The sequence below is a fragment of the Anas acuta genome, chromosome Z, assembly GCF_963932015.1.
Source record: "Anas acuta chromosome Z, bAnaAcu1.1, whole genome shotgun sequence".
Lineage (NCBI taxonomy): Eukaryota > Metazoa > Chordata > Aves > Anseriformes > Anatidae > Anas > Anas acuta.
Genome location: NC_089017.1, coordinates 3,681,596 through 3,700,937, shown reverse-complemented (window position 1 = coordinate 3,700,937; position 19,342 = coordinate 3,681,596). Strand labels below are relative to the sequence as shown.

Below are 19,342 nucleotides of genomic sequence, written 5' to 3'. Positions count from 1 at the left end.
ATCATGAAAACCTGCTTTGAGATGAGCAGTAGTGCTGAATTCAGATTTTTTCCCAACAGTTCAGACCTATAAATATATTTTGTAGAATGCACGCACATCTGTCAGTTTATCAGGTATCTGTGAAACATCATAATGGACAAGCAGCTTTATGATTTATGAGTTTGCTGACTTTTTCATATTCTTAGAAATGAAATGCTTTCTGCTCCATGCAGATTATCTGATAATTCAGTGATGAAATGTGTAGGTGTATTTGTGGTATAAGGGGAGCAGTTTATATATTGCTTTGCAAGTCTCAGGTCAGATGTAGCAAGCTCTTGAACTTGTGTCCATGCCCCTGCACATGGATCTACTGGGGAATTTTGCAAGCTCCGTTTTCGTTGCAATGACCTTGTCCTTTCTGATGAGCCTATGCTGTTCCAGTGCCACTTCCCCATTTTACTGTAAGAGGTGAAACAATTCCTAGAAGGACTTTAACAATGCTCCAGATGCTGCTCATCCCAGCTTCTGCCTGACTCTGTTAATTGCTCTGTGCATCCCTACTCCTACCCGTATGCTTGGAATTTGGAACCTGCATATCCACCTCATTCACAGGCAGCAAACTGATCTAATAAGAGATGTCCTCTCCCTCCCCCTTCCTTGCCAAGCTCAAATCTCTTTCAGTTGTCTTTTTCCTATCTCCTAATGGCATCTCAGCTCCTAGATTTCGAGGCGTGAAAGAGAAGTGTTCTTTCTTAACTCAGCCTGCAGTGACAACTGGATACTGCTGTGATGAGCATCTTAAGGAACGTCTAGATCACTAGAATGTATAGACCTATTGTAATTATCCATGCAATTTTCTTGCTTTCACTCCTTCTGTTTTGTTATGAACTTTTTAGCAGCAGACCATTTCTACCAGTGCACAAACCGTAACATCACGTGACATTGACTTTACTCAAACCAGAAGATTTTTGTGCCAAGGTTGTAACATTGTATCATTACTTCATTGTATCTGTGTGAAAATTTTAATTTCACGCCCTGCGGACTTCACTGTCTCTGTGCACTCTGCTCGTGTTGTTGCATAGAAGGGTAAGTCCCTGGGTCACATTCATTTTGTAGTGTGCTTTTTTTTTCTTTCCTTTTTTTTTTTTGTTAGCAAGAGTTCTGTTTCCTTTGAGAGGTCTTGCTGCAAAGTTAGCTGGAGATTTCTGCCAGAAAAATATTTGCAAGCTAAAAGTGAAGATACTAACAATATTTTTATTAAGTTTCTTAACATTTGTGTATGGCTTTCTTATTAAAAAATAAAAATAAAAAATATATACATGTATATATACACCATATATATATGTGTGTATATATACACACATGGGGTTGTATGCTACACTGTCAGGTATTTGTACAGGAATATATGCAAATAATTTGGTAAAGTATATGGGAAAGGGAGGGAAGACCTATGTTTAAATACGTCGTCATGTTTCCCGTGCATCTAGTCTGATTTTACTGAATTGCAGACCCTTCTGTGCAGAAGCCTTTGGTTAATGTTTGCATTGGTTTATGGGGCTTTCTAGTTTGCAGGCACTGGCAGTTTAAGCTTCCTTTAAAACACCATGCCTGAACTGTATGGGCACATCAGAGTCCGATCCTTGATGGTGAGTCCTTGGGATTTTGCCATGTACTGTTAGTGAGGTTCAATATGTTCATGAAGAGAAAACACCCCAGCCAGTCACCGAATGGCTGAGGTTGGAACAAACCTCTGGAGGTCACCTAATGCAACCCCTTGCTCACAGCAGGGTCAACTAGAGCCAGTTATTCAGGACGTGTCCAGTCAGGTTTTGAATTTCTCCAAGGATGCACACTCCACAACCTTCTGGCAACCTGTGCCAGTGTTTAACCACCCTCACAGTCAGAAAGCTTTCTTTCTTACGTTTGAATGGAATTTCTTGTGTTTAAATTTGTGCCTATTACCTCATCCTTTCACTGAGAAGAGCCTGGCTCTGTCTCCTTTCCTCCACTAACCAAGGATTTATAGATGATGAGATCACCCTGAGCTGCCTTTGCTCCAGGCTGAGTCCCAGCTCTCTCAGGCATCCCTTGCACGTCAGATACTCCAATCCCGTAATCACCTTCGTTGCCTTTCTCTGGCCTCTCTCCAGTGCATCTATGTCTGTCAGCGCTGGGTCTGGTCCTTCAGATGTATTGTCCCACCAGGACTCGGGAGAGAGGAAGGATCACCTCCCTCAATATGCTGGCAATGCTGCTTTCTGTGCTGGCTAATATTAAAATTTTTGTGTGTGTGTGTACCAGGGCAACAAGTGTCCAGTTCCTTCTTTGCAAAGCTATCTTCCAGCCAGTCAGCCCAGGTATGTACTGGTGCCTGGGGTTATTCCGGCCCAGGTGCAGGACTTTGCATTTCACATGGCCGAATGTTACGAGATTCTTGTGAGCCCATTTCTCCTGTCTGTTGAGGTCCCTGCTTGAATACTTTCTGGTCCTTCTCATCCTAGAATTTATTCAGAAGAATATGGGAACGAGAGTCTTAGCGTTAGTCTCTTGAGCCATTAAATGCTTAGCCTTATTTTGTAGTGTATCGATGACGTTATGTAGTTTCTGACAGAAGCGTAGACTATCCACAGGTGTATGGTTATCGAAAAGTAATCCTGCAGAGCCCGAGATCATCTTTTCTAGTTACTGCTGGGAATGAACAAACTAAAATTTCACTTCCCTGCCCATCTGTTCAGCAACCAAAAGTAGGTAATTTATCTCAGTGGGACACCTACCACCTGTGTAAAGTTTTTGAAAGAGGTTGTTAGCGTGCGATGACTACAGCCAAGGGACACCAGGCCCGAGTGCCTCGTACTCCATGCTTTACTGCTGGCTTTTTCTGTAGGGTGCCTTCTAACTCAGTACTTGCACAGTGTCAAGCCTGTTCGGTGCCTGTGTCCCTGTGAAGCTCACAATGATGCTACCTGCTTTGCCACACGGCATGCTCTCGTGCTGGCTGTGCGCCGCTCCTCACCAGCAGTCACCCCTCTTTGACATGCTAAACCAGGCACCACCAGCACACTGCATTTTTTTTTTTACAGCTACTGTTTTATCTCAGTGGCTTCTCTTGAATTATGTATCCTCATCTTTCATGTATGAAATCTCAGCTGATTTAAAGATTACCCCAGAGAGTTCAGCACACCTGGAAATGAATGGAACAGCAGATAGTCCCAACCATTCCACCACAGAGCAGGAGGTTTAACAGTGCAAACCAGGAGCTTTTACAGCAGTTGGGTACTGGAATACAATTTTTATGGGAGCGTTGTCTCTTCACGTATGGTCTGCACCCAAGCAATCAATACATTGGGTTGCCAAGAATTCAAGCTCGGTGGCAATGTTTGCTCTCAGGCAAAATGGATTGAATGAGTTCAAAGAAAGAGCTGACATGTAGCGAGATTGTGGGCTGTTCTGTTAGGGCTAGGCACCAAGGATTTCATTAGATAAGGTACCCGAAATTGTGTGTGCCTCTCACTGGGAGGTGAGCAGAACAGAGCAAGTGAATGCAAATCTGGCTGAAAAGCAGTTCCTATCTGATGTGAGGCTTCTGAGTACATTATGAAGGAAAAAGAAGCCACTGAGCGTAAACTACATATATAATGTCAGCACGATACGGAATCACAAGGCATGTAAAACTTAACCGCTCTACCCTATAAAGCATACTTCAGTTTCTTCAGCAGGAGTTGTGGTCACTCTGCTCCCAGCAGAAATTAGACTTTAGATGAACTGTAAGATCCTATTCACCTCTCTTATGCTAGCATAACTGGCATAAAAGATTATGCCAGTTACTATGCCATTACCATTAATGAACTTATACCAATTAAGTGCTGAGAGCAACAAACAGAGCTCAAGTTCATGGTGCAGTCTGGCCAGAAAATGGGCTTTTTGCAAGGCAAAATATGTTCATTTTCTTTATTTTGACTATTACTATATTTCAAATTTAAATTCTTCTGGATTTTTAGGCAGCTTCAGCCCCATTAGCTTCCCACCACACCAGCCTGCAAAGCATCCTTTTCTCTCTTAACACTCCAGCTATGCACCCAGCGCATGACCGGAGATGACCAGGGCATTGTATTTTCTGATAAAAGTTCTTTTTAAAATCAGGTCTCCTATGGAACACTTTTTTCTCACTACTTGGTTACTTCTGCCCTTTCTCTTTTTCTCCCTGCTCCCTACCAAGGGACTGGTGCAAGCACAGGGGCTGTCATCATGGCCTTGCTGTTCCATGGATCAGGAGCTAGAAGATGTTTGCATTTACCTCTGGAGTGTAATTCTGACTGATGGGTTCTTATCAGGGTTGCCAAGTCCATCCATCCAATTGTCTATTTCGTTTTTGAAGACCAAGCAACCATAAAGTTGAAAACCATGTTGTATTTTTGGAATCTGAAATTTCAGACAATGCATTTATGAATTATTTATGGGGAATGTGTTTTCAGTAATGTGCGGCATAAAATGGAATGAATGCGTATCCATACTTGCCCTGAACTCTCCAAAGTGCATGCTAATAAACAGAATGATAACCTACCATCACTTTTGCCCTGTAAGATTTACAGTGCAAGCACTTTTTTGTATGGTTTAATTCAAGTCAGTTTGTCAACTTAAAGCTCTAGTGTTTTGTTTTAAAGTACAACTTGGTGAGTGATTTTCTATTACTTAAAGAAATCTAACTGCCTTTTTCCCCCTATTTCAACCAGAGTTAGTGTCTGTACATTTTTGTAGTCATGCTGGCATAGAGCCACTCTAAATTATGCTTTAATTCACAATTAGAAGGAAGTGGCAACTGTGCAGAGCAGCAAACCTCTCATTTAAAATGGCCATTATACAAGATCATGATTCTTCAGAATGATTAAGATATTGAAGAATAATTAAGATATCTTCAGATTTTCGGCCATTTAGAAGTGCTGGGCTTATTTAATTTTTTTTTAAACCTCCATGAAACAGCTTTTTCTGTAATGACAGTAATACAGGACTCTATATTATCACAACGTGGTGTTTACTGGTATCTGAATTGTCTAATGGTAACTTGTTTTCACTGATATAGCTGACAGGGCAGAGATAATTAAGAAACAAAAGAATTTGAGTTTCTGAATAGCTGAATTTTGCTATTAAACACTCCATGCCACAGCAGAAGAAATTAAGCTGACAAGCAGGAGGGGAAGAATAGTACAAATCCACAGGAAGAGTTTGTGTTTAGGTACAGCAATTGACTATGTAAAATATTTCAGCACGGTAGAGGAAAAAAGAAAAGAGGTAAAATAACCAATTTCCAAGCATTTCCAAGGTGTAAAATTGAGGTTTTGCAATACCTGTTCATCCTGGTACAACAAACAGCAGCAGAGAGGGAAGAAACAATGCACCTGTGAGCCAGTGGCAGAACTTCCACTGGCTTCTGTAGGGTCACGATTCCACCCCAATATACACCTAAAACTACTGCAGCCTGATTTTGTTCTTCTGCTTAATGAGGTTTTAAATCTTGCACAGCTAGTAGCAGTTCTTGCCACAATGGTTAGAAAGTCAATGAAAGCTCACAGTTCAGTAACTAAATGACAAAGTAAGAAACTTTGGAATCATAAAATGGTTATAAGTGCTTGACCTAAAACTCTACAGATCTCCCAATGACTACAATTGAAGCAAAAACTTGATTTATTATCTGGCAGTCTGGGAATATGGACTGAGCTTGTGAGGAAAGGCAGATAGCTAATCCATGTAAATGATGATGGACTTTGCAAGCTGGATGTTTTTTGTTTTTTTTTCATTTTTTTTTTCCTGAGCTATGCCCCTTATTTATTTTTTTAATTTTTTTTACTTATTTAGTACCTACAAAGTTCTAGCCATTGTATGGGTATAAGGCAGTCTCAGCTTTGCTGAAAGCAGACTAGGAAAAAGAAACAAAACATGAAAAATCAAAACTAAGGGGCAAGACCCAGAATGGCAGAGAGGAGGTGCAGAATTGCACTATGCCTTACATATGCAAACCCTTTGTCAGAGGCTTTAGCAGATTATAAAAGCAAAAGCACAATTTTAAAGATGATTCATTGAATTAGAGCTTGCTTTGAGGGGAAAAATGCTGGGGGACAAACTTGTAAGAGCAAAAAAAAATTAGAAGAAAGGCTGTTAAGGCAGGAGAAGTAGGGGGATGAGGTATGGCAGGAAAGATGATGACAGCTTAGTTTTGGCCCAGAACAATAAAGGGTGAAGATCTCGCCGAAGATATGCTGTGATGACAGAGTGCTTAAAGGGAATAAAAGCTAAGCATGCTCTGAAGTGCAAAGTTATTATGTAATATCACAGCAGAATCAGGGCCTCAGGTGCTGTACATATACTGAGGTTCATTTTCTGATCTGAAGAGCTTTCAGACTTGATGAGACAGAAGCGGGTGTGTGGGAGGGGAGAGAAGGACAATACAAACAGAGTGATTGCAGAGGTGGTTGTTAAACTCCATGGTAGTTCCATGGTTCTGTAATTCCTTTCTTTTCTACTAAAACTTCATTCTAAATTATTCTTCTGTCACTGGCAGATATGATTTAAAAGGTTTCTTTACTTCTCAGCACTCATGTCTTTGTTCGCTCTCCCCCTTCCAGAATTATTACAACCTCAGTTATGCCAATTCAGCTGCCTGCAGCCGTACCTTAAAAAGAAACGATCTGGGTTTTTTGTTGTTTTTTTAACTACTAAAAGCACACAGAGACAAAAACAATAAAGAAGTTCTTTCAGTTGTATTTGACAGGTTGGTAACATGGCAGCAGAGTCTGAGTGAGAGTCCGATGAGGAAATAATAGAAAAGGCTGAGTTTCCAGTAGCAAAAAGGTGGGATAACTGAGGGTTGGGAGCCCTGAGACAGGAGTGTGAAAAGGTGAGGAAAGCAGGTGTTGGTCTCTGACTAGTGGGTAAGTGAAAATGGCTTGTTTGTTTAGCAAGGAGGAATGAGAGCAGCAGTAACTCTTAGTTCAGTAATGACAGCCAGCTGGGTGTTATCATAGGTGAAGCCAGGGTGAAAAGCTGTGGAATAAAAATCTCTTATCAGACCTGACTTAGGACAAAAGTTTTTCCATGCTGATGCTGAACCCAGTATCCTTTAGCACACTGACTCTGCTTGGTATGCAAAAGACCAGGGCCAAGCCAGCAGTGCTCAGCCTCTTTTAACACCATATCCTCTTTAGCTCTTTACTACTGCGTGTCACACTGAGAAGGTTGTCCTATAGTGCTGCCTCCCACTGCTCATTTTGGTTAGTAAAGGTGTGAATTACCAAATTCTGCTACTTTTCTCCCTGTTCTTGTATGCAAAAGCAGCAATCTCTGATGTCATTTTCCACCAGATATAGCAAAAAATGTTAGTAACCCCACAAAATGAGGCGTTCTATTCATTGGTTTGTAGGTCCTGCAGCACACAGCGCTGCGTTACAGTGCAGTGGGTCAACACACACAAAGTAGGAAGTGTGCAAGAGCCATGAAAGCAGCACAAAGGCTGTTGTCATCTGAGTCCTCAAAGGCGTGCGCTGCATGAGTGTTGGAGGGAGCTGGTCTCCTCTCTGCTTCTATATAACCACACGTGGGGAATGTGGTGCTCGTTTCTGGGTGATCGTTTACTGGAAAGATGCTGTCAAAGATAGGAGGAGAGTGGCAAAATCTGTTGCTGTGCTCGAGGTATTGATTTATGAGTGAAGATTAAAATACGTGTGGCTCAGATAAATGTTGACTGAGACTGGAGCAGAAGGGAGAAATGTAATGTTATTCAAATACTTAAGGAGTATTTGCACCAAAATAGAAGACGGATTTTTCAGTACTGTGCAAGATCTTTAGCTATAACAAATAGTGTGAAACTGGGAGGAAGAAAAAACCTCCTTGTCTGTCTCTAGCTGACTATCAGAAATACATTCTTGTTGTGTGTTCTGGTTTGCAACACACAGTTTTTTCTCCTACAAAACTCTAAAGCAAATATTCATGCAACATTTGGGGTGTTTTCCATGCTACTCTGATCTCCTAAATTGTATATCTTTCCCCTTGGACTTTGTGTAGACTGTATGCTTTTTCGGACAGAGAATCACTCTTACAAGTGGTTGTAGAGCAGGTCCCCCTGATCAAGGCCCTTTAGGTTATACTGTACCCAGTAAATAAGTAATAATGGTAATGTTAGCGTGAGATATATTTGGCTGTGGAATGGCTTCCCTAGGAGAATAGCAAGAGGCTGATTATTAGCAAAAAAATGTTAGGAAGCACACTGTAGGGAATGGTTCTCCGTCAGCGGGGAGATGGCTGGATGATCTAATAAGTCTTTTCCTTCTCTGGGTTATGATTCTGTGAATACTGCCTCAGAGACTTCTCTAAAAGTCTCTGATACTATAAGCTCTCTATTATGTGGGTGTGGGTTTTACAGCACTCCGGGAGGCTTTTGCTGAGGACACTGTAAATATATTCTGTTTTACATTGTGTGATGTATTTTAAATAAAAGGCTTAGATCTTTTTTTAATTGCTTTGAACTATTCTGCAGTCTGATCTTTTTCTTTAAGAATTAAGGAACTTTGAGGTACTTTTGGAAAATACAGAACAGTTACAGGCAAGAAATACATCGCAACCTGGAGCTGGTTTAAATACATACAGCGCTGCTGAATTTGCCTCCTCCTGTTTCCCATGGTGAAGTGTCTGTTCCCAGTCCCAACCTGCATGAAAGTGAAATGGGAATCTCAGGCTAACTGGCACGGTCCCTTTGTCTCTGAGTCCATATTTAATCTCATTCATTCTCTTGATGCTTCAGCCTCAAAGATTGCACTTCTCTGGGTTCATTTTTGGGGGGTTCAGCATCCTGAGAAGTCAGTACATGGGGATATTCCCACAGGGGTTTCTTTGGTCACTGAAGATGAGGTCACAGGAAAGACAAGATTCCCTATCCTGACTTCTGGCCTTTGAGGGAATGACTACAAAATCAGCTTCTCTTTTCAGCTTTCATTTCCTATCCAGCTGGTCTGTCCTTTTCATTGACACGTTCATCTCAGGCTTGCTGGGCCAAATAGTACACTGGCTAAAATCTGGATTATACTCATACAGCAGGGAGGCAGAGAAGAAAGAAACCAAGACATTGGGTAGGGCGTTGAAGATCCTGAACACAGAAACCTACTGACATAAAGAAGATCAACTACACACAGTGTGTGTGGATTTTCAAAAGGCCATTGTCAAGGTTCCACACCAAAGGTTGTTAACGAAACCAAGTTTCCACAGGATTGGAAGAAAGTCCTTTTATCTGAATACTAATCATTTAATGGTAGCAAGTAAAGGGACTTAATACACATTTTCCATGATGCAAGAGTCAGCAGGGACCAGTGTTGGGATGGTTCTTCATCAGTAACTTGGAATGAGAAGTAAACAGAAAAAAATTTTAGATGACCTGATATGCTTGTAAATTACACTAAATTCTTTCAGGTAGTCAAATATCACGTCTATAGCAAGAAACTCCAAAAAAGCATCAAAAGTGTTGGACAAAAAGGTAACTTACCTAGTTAAGAGTCATCAACACCATGTCTACATGCTACTGAACTCAGAGTATCATATCATAGAATAGCTTGGGTTGGAAGGGACCTTAAAAATCATCTAATCATCTTAAAAATCAACTCCCTTGCCATAGACAGAGATGCCACCCACTAGATCAGGTTGGCCAAGGCCCCATCCAGAGGAGGTGATTACAACTTGTAAAACCAAAAGCTTCGCAGAAGCTTGTTGGATATACAGGCATTGGTGTACCCACATCCTGATTCCTCTGTGTTCTTTTGGTCTCTGCCTCTCAAGAAATTTTGTCCAATGTTTTTGGACAAAAGATTGATACATGGATGTTGAAAGGATGAGCCAGGGCCATAACCTCTAGCATGCCTAGTGCAAGAATTGTGGACACAAGAAAAAAAGATGGCAGAAAGTGGCTAGGACTTTTGAATTTGGGCAGAATTCCACCCATCACCAATAGAACCTGGATTAGCTTGAGGTGGGTAATCGATCAGTCATTCCAGCCAGTTTTCCCAGGTAACCTCAAGCTGTAACACCACTGTGTTGTCTTCATGTTTGGGGTATCTTGGCTGCTAATGCCATACCTTATCTGCATCTGTTTTCTCCTATGGAAGCTGCTTTTATTTGCCCTGTTTGTTCCAGTCAAGTAGGAGTTTGACATTTGCTTTATAGTAACAATAAGCTTGGTTTCCTTTTCTGTAAAATGGGTCTTTTCCTTACCCCTTGAAGGTGTTTTTAGCTGTATTTAGTGTTTGTGAAATGCTTGGAGGCAGATGGTGTTTTATGAATACAAAATAGTGTTAGGCTTTGTACTTGGGCACAATACTGTACCGTAATTCAAAGGCAATTCATGTAACATTAGTAAATCACTTTGAACTTTATGTTGAAAATATAAGCAGTAGTATAAAAATAAACCTTTTTATTTCCTCTGGTATATACAGTTAAATAAAGTAAGCCTATATAGCTACTAATCTCCAAAACCTTATTGCCAGTATGCTTTGTTGAAATGCCATCACCTTGCAGAAGAGACATTCTGTGTTTTGTACACATTTATGGTTGAAGAATAAATTTTCAGAGACTGTAAATGAAAAGATATCTCTGAACATAGTGATCAAATAATATCTGACAGTGCTTGTTTAAAGAAATATACATATATCTCACTGCCAGAGTATTTATGGCTCTAATAAGTTTAGTTATTTTGCCTCATGGGGAAATTTCTGCTTCTCCAAATATCAAACTTGTTTGGTGTTGCGCTGTTTTTTCAAGAAGGAGCAAATGATATTATTAGTTAAATGGGACTGCACAATGTAAAAATACAATAGCATAGTTTAAAAATTGAACACCGTATAAGAAATATAATATATTTTACCAGCAATGGGAAATAGACAAACATTAAAAATTTAATGACATATCCCAAATGTCTAAACGAATAAATAAACAAACATTGCTGTTCAGCTGATTGATGTGAGGATCCTCTGTGGTTACCTTCAAGAGCACTGTTTTCTCTAATATCCTGCGCAGTAATGAGTTCTGTGCATCACTTTTGTGTAACCTGACCATTTTTTCGGTACTGTACATTGTGGGACTGTCTGAACTCTGATTTTTCAGCAGGTTTTATTAGACAGAATACCAAGTGGTTTCAGGTGATTTCTCAGCAACCACCCTGGGAATAAGTGGTCTTATGGTTCCCAGAGCAACAGCCACATTTGCGTGTTTGTCATAAAAATGCAAGCGCTTTCCTTCCCATTCAATTTTGAAATATATCGCAAGGTAAGATGCACCTGTAGATGTTCAGAGCGTTGTATTCTGCTGCACAGGCGATGAAACAGAAATACTGTGGAACGAAAGGTTTGACTCTGTGCCAACCTGTGCTCAATTTTGTACTGTTTCCTTCTTTAAAATGTGAACTTTTAACGAGCTGGTATAAAGCGTAATGCTTTATGATGTTTTCTGTTACTTTAGTGATGGGCTAAAACTGTTTTTTACATTAAGAGTTTATAAACTCTACTAGATACTTATTTAATTAGGAGCCAATGCTGAAAGTTTGTAATAAAATTTCCACAAACACTTTAGTGTCTGACGAGCCAAATTTCCAGCAACCTGTGTTAATAGTACACAGGAGATTAGGAGAATACTGTCACAGCATGGTGCAATGCCTGACCAGGATGGATTTAGACACTGAGGTCGCAGTTCTACACTGACACAGCTACAGAGGTTTGATCCCTGTGGTAGCTCTCAGGTAGTTTGGGCATCTCCATGATGCTTTCTGTTGAGCCATATTTGGAGATTTACGTAGTACATTAAAAACAAAGGTCAAATTTCTTTGTCGAAAGAAGAGCTTTGGTGTGCTTACCTTGGTCTGTTCTCTCAACACTCTCTTGTTTGTGGCCCTGCCTTCCTTATGCTTTATATGCCAATTCTTTGTGTCTCCTATCCTAATGGAATTTATGGCGACCTTATGGTAAGACTACTTTCACCGAAGAATAGCTATCTAAATAACTTCTAATCCAAGCTTGTAGAGTAGCCTGCACAAACTTTCTTCTCCCATGGAAAAACATGCAGACTTTCAAGCTCAAGAAAGTCAGAGGAAAAAAATATAAATGGTGGAAATGTCAAGACTGGGCTTAGAAAATAGATTGTTCTCCAGTCTGTTCTGTAGGTGACTTCCCAGCATACTGGCAGCTGTTGCTAAAAGGTGAAGACAGACTGAATTGTCACCAGCTTTAAGGGGACAGTTGTCTACCTCATTTCCCTTCTGTTGAAAGGAAAAAACGCATAAAAGAAAATGTATGTAAGCATCTAGCACTGATGCAAATTTGGGAATTTTTTCTCCTGGGGAAGCATGAGCAAGGGCCTCTCTTTCTCTTGACTGTTAATTTCCATTAAAAGAGCATTCTTTATTCACAAGCCAAGTTTGCCAGATCAGTTTTCATGTTTGAAACGTTCTGACTTTTGGGTGCCTGATGCTGCAGCTTTGACTTCACTGAAGCCATAAAGTGTGATCTCAATAATCTGGTTTTGCTTACACATTTAGGCAGATCATGGAAGAAATACATGTGCTGTTTTTAGAGAGTTTCATTTTGGGCTTTGAGCATTCTGTGTCTCTTTAAATATTCAGATACAAATAAATAGTGAGAAAATTGTCTTTGCAGGCTTCAAACCATTCAAGGTCTACTCAGTTGCCTCCAGCCAGATGCTGTCTGATGTTGCCTAGACAAACCAGGGCAAACCATTATCATGGGATTAAACACTAAATACCTGCAAGGAGCATTCTCTTTATCAGATAGCGCTCTGTTAGCAGAGTTCATTCACTTTATTGCATATATAACTGTGGTGTCAAATAGACTGATTTACAACACCTGGTCTTTTACATAATCTTTGCTATTTGCTGCTCTTGTAATCTGCCAAATCATTTAGCCTTCCTGATAGCAGAAATGCTGTAAAACTTAGATAAACTTGCAGAAGAAATAAACTCCAAGGTACTGCTGAAATCCAGGGCCTGCATGTTTGCTATAAATGCACTGGCTGGTTTGGTTTCCCCCTGCCTAATCTGTGATTGAATGTGGCTGCTGGAGAAATTGAAATTTTATGATAGCACTACAGTCAGAGGAGATAAGCATTTGTATGCTAGACTAGATTAATCTAAAAAGAAGTTTTTAGGTGTGGCTAATGAAACCAGTGTATGTGTTAACTGGTTTTCTTTGGGGTTCAAAGCATCTGTGTATATCTGTACAGAGTCTAGTCTAAAACTTTCCCTATGTGAAAAGTCTAATATAGCTATGTGCTAGTTCTCACTAGCAGTATAGCTTATTCCATTTTACATTGGAGATGTTTTTAAGGAGCCCGGGTTTTTAGAGGGTACTTTCTGAATGCTAATACAAACCACAGGCCCATTTATAGTGGCTTGCATGGCTACCTATGTCCTTCTGAAGTTTTTGGTTAGAGTAACTGTAAGACATCACATTTGGGTAGGGTTAGACATTTACACAGTCCATTTGGAACAAAACCAAAGCTCTGTTTTGGGGGGTTGAGTCACTCATTTCTGGCTATTAGAGGTAATTTTGAACAGACATAATAGAAAGACATGTAGATACATGCAAAATGTGAAAAAATCTGGCAAAATACGTTTCTGATCAGATGAAATGCAAGCTAGTATATCAGAAGGAAATTAATACAGATAGATAGAGGAGAGAGTGCTGAGACGTGGTTGCATTAAGTCAGGCTGTGTTAGGAATGATGGCTACCATCAAATTGGAAGGAACAATGAAAATTAAAGGAAATTAAAGAGTTGGCTTTTGGAGCAATAGTAGCATAACTAAGATTGCCATTAATATCAGTATTAACCCAACAGTGCCCCAGTTAACTCACATGAGCTGAGGAAGTATTTCAGCATTTCTTGGACATAGCTACAAGTTAGCTTGTCACAGTCAGTCTTCTGACAACTGCTGGGACATAACACTCACCACTGGAGCTAATGAAGGATATTTTGCATGGCTTTGCTGGTTTAGGGAGGAAAGTTGCTTTAACTCTTGCTGCTGCATGAGGAGACTGGACATTACAAGTGGTGGTCTGCCTCTGGGAAATCCATTGGTCCCTGCTAATCTTTCACATCAATAAACTATTGTGAGTATTTGCACTGAAGATTTTCATCCTATCTGAGTTTAGGAACTTGTTCCAACTGGATGATCTGGTTGCGTAGTCTTCCTAGGCTGCCCCTGTCTCAAATGGAAAACCCAAGGCTTTTCCACCATGACTCATTGCAGGAAACAGCTTGAGATGTTTCCTCACTCTGTGGATGAACTCTTTCTTCTGAAGTGGCAGGGACCTTATGGAAACTAACCAGCCACACTGATATCTTAGTTGGGTGCTGTGAATAATGTTTCTCTGCAGGTAAGTTATTGAGTGTCTGAATTATTTCAGCACTGGGAATGTTAGGCAGGCTGGTGTTAACAACAAAATGGAATGAAGGGGACTTTTAGGTAAAACTCTGGAGTCATATCTCTTAGATTAGAGAACAGCCTCCCTAGGGATGCAGGGAACCGGCATTGTTTAAGACATTTAAAATTGGACAGGAGAAAATGTATTGTAATGATCAATCCTGTGCTGGTATTTGGATCAGGTCTTGTCTTGTGTGAATATTAATAGGAAGTCTCTGTCTAAAGTACCTGCCATTATTCAGTGTGCGTTACTAGCTAACGCTGGCCTGCAACCTTCCCCCACATCTGTACTCACACTTAAAGGACAGCCTGAGTAATGTCTAGCACCTTTGCCTTCTCTCGTGGTGCCTGAAGTGTTGATTTTGTATTGCCTTGCTTAGATTATACTCCTTCAGTGCTTCCACCAGGCAGACTCCATATAGTGCATAGAGATTTACAGGAAGCACGTGTAGTTTGTGGCAATAATAATAAAGTCTCCTGCTGTTTTCAAATCCCCGGGAAACTAAATCAAGTGTAGAGGTCTATTCAAAAAAGTGCAGCATGTGTATAAGTCACTTTGCCATTACCTGTGTGGGTCTGTCTTGTACCTGTTCTGTGTATTTGTCTGTTATATCTCTGAATCCTGTCCTCAATCTCCGGAGTGTGACTAAGACATTACACACATCAAATGGAAAAGCTGATGAAACGGCTTAAAATAACCCAAGCACCCATGCTTTGCTTGTCTCTTTCTCACCACCTCTGTGCTGGTATTCCTCATAGGAACTCATATAACAAAATTCATTCTGGACTGATGGCCCCCATTAGACAAGCCTAGGTCTAGTCTGGATTAAGCAGGTGGAAGGATTGGATTTGATTCCTTGTGTGATGCTTAACAGAGCTCCCATTTTCTTGGTATGTTTCTGTAGGTATGAAGCCTCTCTTCTGGACCTGGTTGAAGCTATGAGTCCCATATCTGCCCCAGGACACCACTACAGAGAATTATATGAGGGGAACAACATGCACACACCTCGTCATATGAGCCGCAGGCCGTCATCTTGGTACCAGACCCCTCGCAGTTCCAGAAGCAGAGCAGATGAGATAGAGGAGAGCCGGCTGCTCGAGGAGATTTTCTTCATTTGACACTGCTCTTTATTCTACAGCCCTTCTGTAGAATTTTCAGGAACTTTTTCTTTCTGATTTGTTTGTGTTAAAGTACCATTTTTAAATTATTTGAGTGACAACTGATTGTCTTCCCTCTTCTAACAGTTAATTAGCATCCAGTTTCGTTTTGGTTTTAGTAATCATGGTGCAAGAATGTTTGTGGGATAGACCAATCAGAAAGCGTTAACTTTTTTTCTAAACCTTTCATGTGCCAAGTAATCATTCTAAAGCAGATTTTTTTTTCATCTACAACATTTTCTAATAGATTGAAGTCACAGTTTTGCCAGTCTCATATCAGAAGTATATTTCATTATTGATTTTTAGCTCTAAAGCAGTTTGCAAGAACTGCCTAACATTCAAGAACCATAACGTTCAAAGTAGATTATTTTCTAATTAAACAAGTCTGTTTAAAGCCTGGCATATTATAAAGGTACAAGCACTTTACTACTTTTTTCAGTGATTTTATGATCTACCTTTTCCTTCAGCATTCCAATGTTTAACATGCTGAGTTTTTAGGGGATAATATCATAAGCTCAACTATACAGTGTCTAATAACATTAATAGATGATGTTGCAGATTGATGTACTAGGCATCCATGTGAAATATATTCCTCTTTAAATCAGTGCTATTTGACATAGTTTATGCACTGGGAGACCTAACCCTGGAATAGCAGAACACAGTCAGATGTTGTAGTGGTCCAAAACCTATGTGATGTACTTTTCAAGATGAAATATATAGTTGTGGTAGTATAAGAACAGTCTTAAGACATTTTCACTAACTTGCACTATTTTGATCTGGTATCCAGGCTCCATTGTAAATAAGACAAATCAGTAATTATTTCCACCAGCGGCTCGCAATGCACATTTCCCTGCCGGCTTTAATTATTCATGCTGTATCTATTTCAGTTTATTTAAATGCACTTCCATCTACTGCATGTACTTGGTTATTTAAAGAAATGTGCAGAATTGGTAAAAATGACTGCAGATTACAGGATTAATGGTCATTTTCTCCACAATGCAGTGTTCATATTTTATTGTAACAGTAGCCACCGGCATGTGTTCCTAGAAATATGAGGCTAAAATACTCATTTTGCACAGTAAAATTGCAGCGAGGGAAAGGTAGAATTGAGCCAGTACGGGCAAGTTCTAGGCCATTTGCTCCCAAACGCCAATTGGTGGGCCAGTGCAGCTTTTTTGCTGGTCTCTTTAGGCAAACGTGCTTATCTTAATGGCAGCAAGTTGCTGGTCTGATCCTTGGGGTATCGCTGCTGCCTGCCTCCAACACGCTCGCTCTTGTGCAAGGCTTGGTACTCCTGTGCTCTGCGAGGAGCTGGCAAGACTGCAATGAGGCACGTCGTGCCTCCTGGGGGAGAGTAAGCATGATGCAGAATATCCAGCATGCACCTCCTGGCAGCACCCTGCTTTTAGAGCAGTGAAATAAATGGAGGATGAAGGGGGAGGTAAACCTTAAGTTATTCTGAGCTGTTCCGCTCAGGCTCTTAACCATGAATTAGGTGGTACCTTTTCCTTGTGTCCCAGCTGAGTTTTGAAAGGTGCTTGGAGGAGTTCACAGGAGGGAGGTGACATTACTGTACCAAAAAATGACTGCAGTGGAACGGCCCTGCTTGGTCTGTCCTGCTGTCAGTGAAGCATCATAGTTCTTTCCAATATGTCCATCTGCTGTTGAGTGTCCCTCGTGTTCTGCTCCCTGACCCTGTGAAGGCACAGATTTCTGGTCAAAGCCCTAAAGATGTGACAGGTGCCCTGACCCAAGTGTAGCAGCTGGGGCAATAGGTTTTCTCACTCAGCATGTTTCTGCTGGTCAAGTAGTCTGCTTCCTTAGGAAGACCAGGAAAGGGTGGGGAAGGAAGAGAAAAACGTACAAGGAGCAGCAGGAAAACCATGGAAAACCATGAAAATGATGACCAGCACATAGATCTTAAGGCTTTAGATTGATTTTTTGAGGGGGTTGGTTTTATTCTTATTTTTATTTTGCATTTTTAGCATTTTTAAAAAACAGTTCTCTGATTTCAGTCCGATTGCTTCTCTTCTCTTTTCCAGTTAGACTGAAACGTTAATTGCCTTTTCTAATAAGTGCTAACTGACCTTTTGAAACAGCAAAAAAATAGAAGTATATCTCATGAAAGGTGCCTTTGTGTACCCAGTCAAGAACACTGCATGGGAGCATTATGTTCTTTGGTTCCTCGTGGGTGTCAATATTTAACTGCTTTAGGATTCCTTATGATCCATTTTGTCCATTAACAATTCTAACTCTGATGGTAACTTTTGACTTGAATCTATATTTTGGCAGTAGCTCTTTTTAAAAAGACGCTGTTAGGGTTGTGGGCTCTGTGCTCAAGGTGCTGTCGATCAGTCAGAGCTACATGGGAGGCATACCTTTATGTAGCCAAGAACTCTACAATTAAGATAGTTGAAATATCTGATGGATGAAGACCCGCATGTTTTAACTATCTGTGAGATGTGAACCGAGAAGCAAAAGCTATTAATTTGGCAGACCCTGTGAAAAATCATTTTTTATAATGCTGGCTCTTGCTCTAGTTATCAGCAGTACATTAGGAATAGTGTTTAGCAGTCAGTGCAAGCGAAGATATTTTGCCATGAGGCACTACAAAGTTGAAGTTATTAAAACATTTATAGCCTTAGAAAAAAAATCAATGATTGTCAAATAGGAAAGGACAAAATCAGTAGTTGGGACTGGGAGGGGAATTGTTTTCCATCTGCTAAAACAGTAGAGGAAATGCAAAAATTAAACCAGCAAAAGCAATCACTTGACAGTGTCCTTTTAAGTTTAAGCTCCTATATTAGGAAGCTGCCGCTGGGGAGTTAGTCCAGCCACAGATTGTTTGTCCAGAGTGTTCACAGTTAATACGCTTCAGCTACACATTGGGCTGTGTTTTACATGAGGCTTTGTGGAGTGACATGACTCCTGCTAAGGCTGCTACCCGTACCTTCACTTTGTGTTCTTCCTGAGTGGCTCGTACACATGCGCTGGCCAAGTTTGTGTAGTCGTTGCTTTTGTGCACCTTGCACGCGGTGGACCTGTAGCAATCACATCCTTTCCACTTGTAGTCCCTCCAGTCTCACTGTTGAGTACCATCTTGAACATATATTTATATATGTATGTGAGGTCTTAATCTAATAAATTATCTGGGGGGTTCGTTTTAATCTTCCAGACTTTGGTTTGTTTGAATTATCTTCTGGTTTCTTTTGTTTGATGCAGATGTAACAATTGCCATTGACAATATGTTCCACTTTCCACGCCATCATATCATGTGTATTCTAAATCTCCAGCTTGCTAAAATAGATGAGGAAGTAGTTTTAAACCCTCTCTTTCTCTTCAGGACATGGGTATTGCTGTGAAGAGGAGCAAGACCTCTTTTGCAGCTTGAAGTCTGGGGAACAGAATACAAAAGAGAGGAGAGATGGGAAGCTAGCACCATGCACTGGGACAGAAAGGTGGGATTTGAAAGTAAGGAAGAAAGGGTGGAGGTAAAGACAAAAAAAGGACAATGATGCAAGGGAAAGAACTGAATGAAAGGATGAGAGAAGGTGTAATTTGAGTGGAGCAGAGCCAGCTCTGAAGGTATAGATGAGTTGTTAAAATATAGTAAGTCAATTAGGGAGAAACGTCTTCAAGCACTGGTTCCCAGCTGAGGCTTATGATCCCACCTTCTTTTCCAGACCATGTTCCTGCATTTGGGAAGCTAGTGGTCAAAGGATACCTGGTAAATCAGGCAAAGG

General features: G+C 40.6%; 1 protein-coding gene across 2 annotated transcripts in view; it reads left to right on the top strand.

Annotated features, from left to right (window-relative positions):
- The window catches only part of KIAA1328 (KIAA1328 ortholog), a 170,940-nt gene extending 152,149 nt beyond the window's left edge, over positions 1 to 18,791 (top strand). For both annotated transcript variants that reach the window (XM_068666711.1, XM_068666712.1), the window contains one exon: positions 15,347 to 18,791. In XM_068666711.1, coding sequence (XP_068522812.1) covers positions 15,347 to 15,560 — 214 coding nt within the window. In that variant the 3' untranslated portion in view covers positions 15,561 to 18,791. The remainder of the gene's footprint in view (positions 1 to 15,346) is intronic.
- The last annotated feature ends 551 nt before the right edge of the window (positions 18,792 to 19,342 follow it).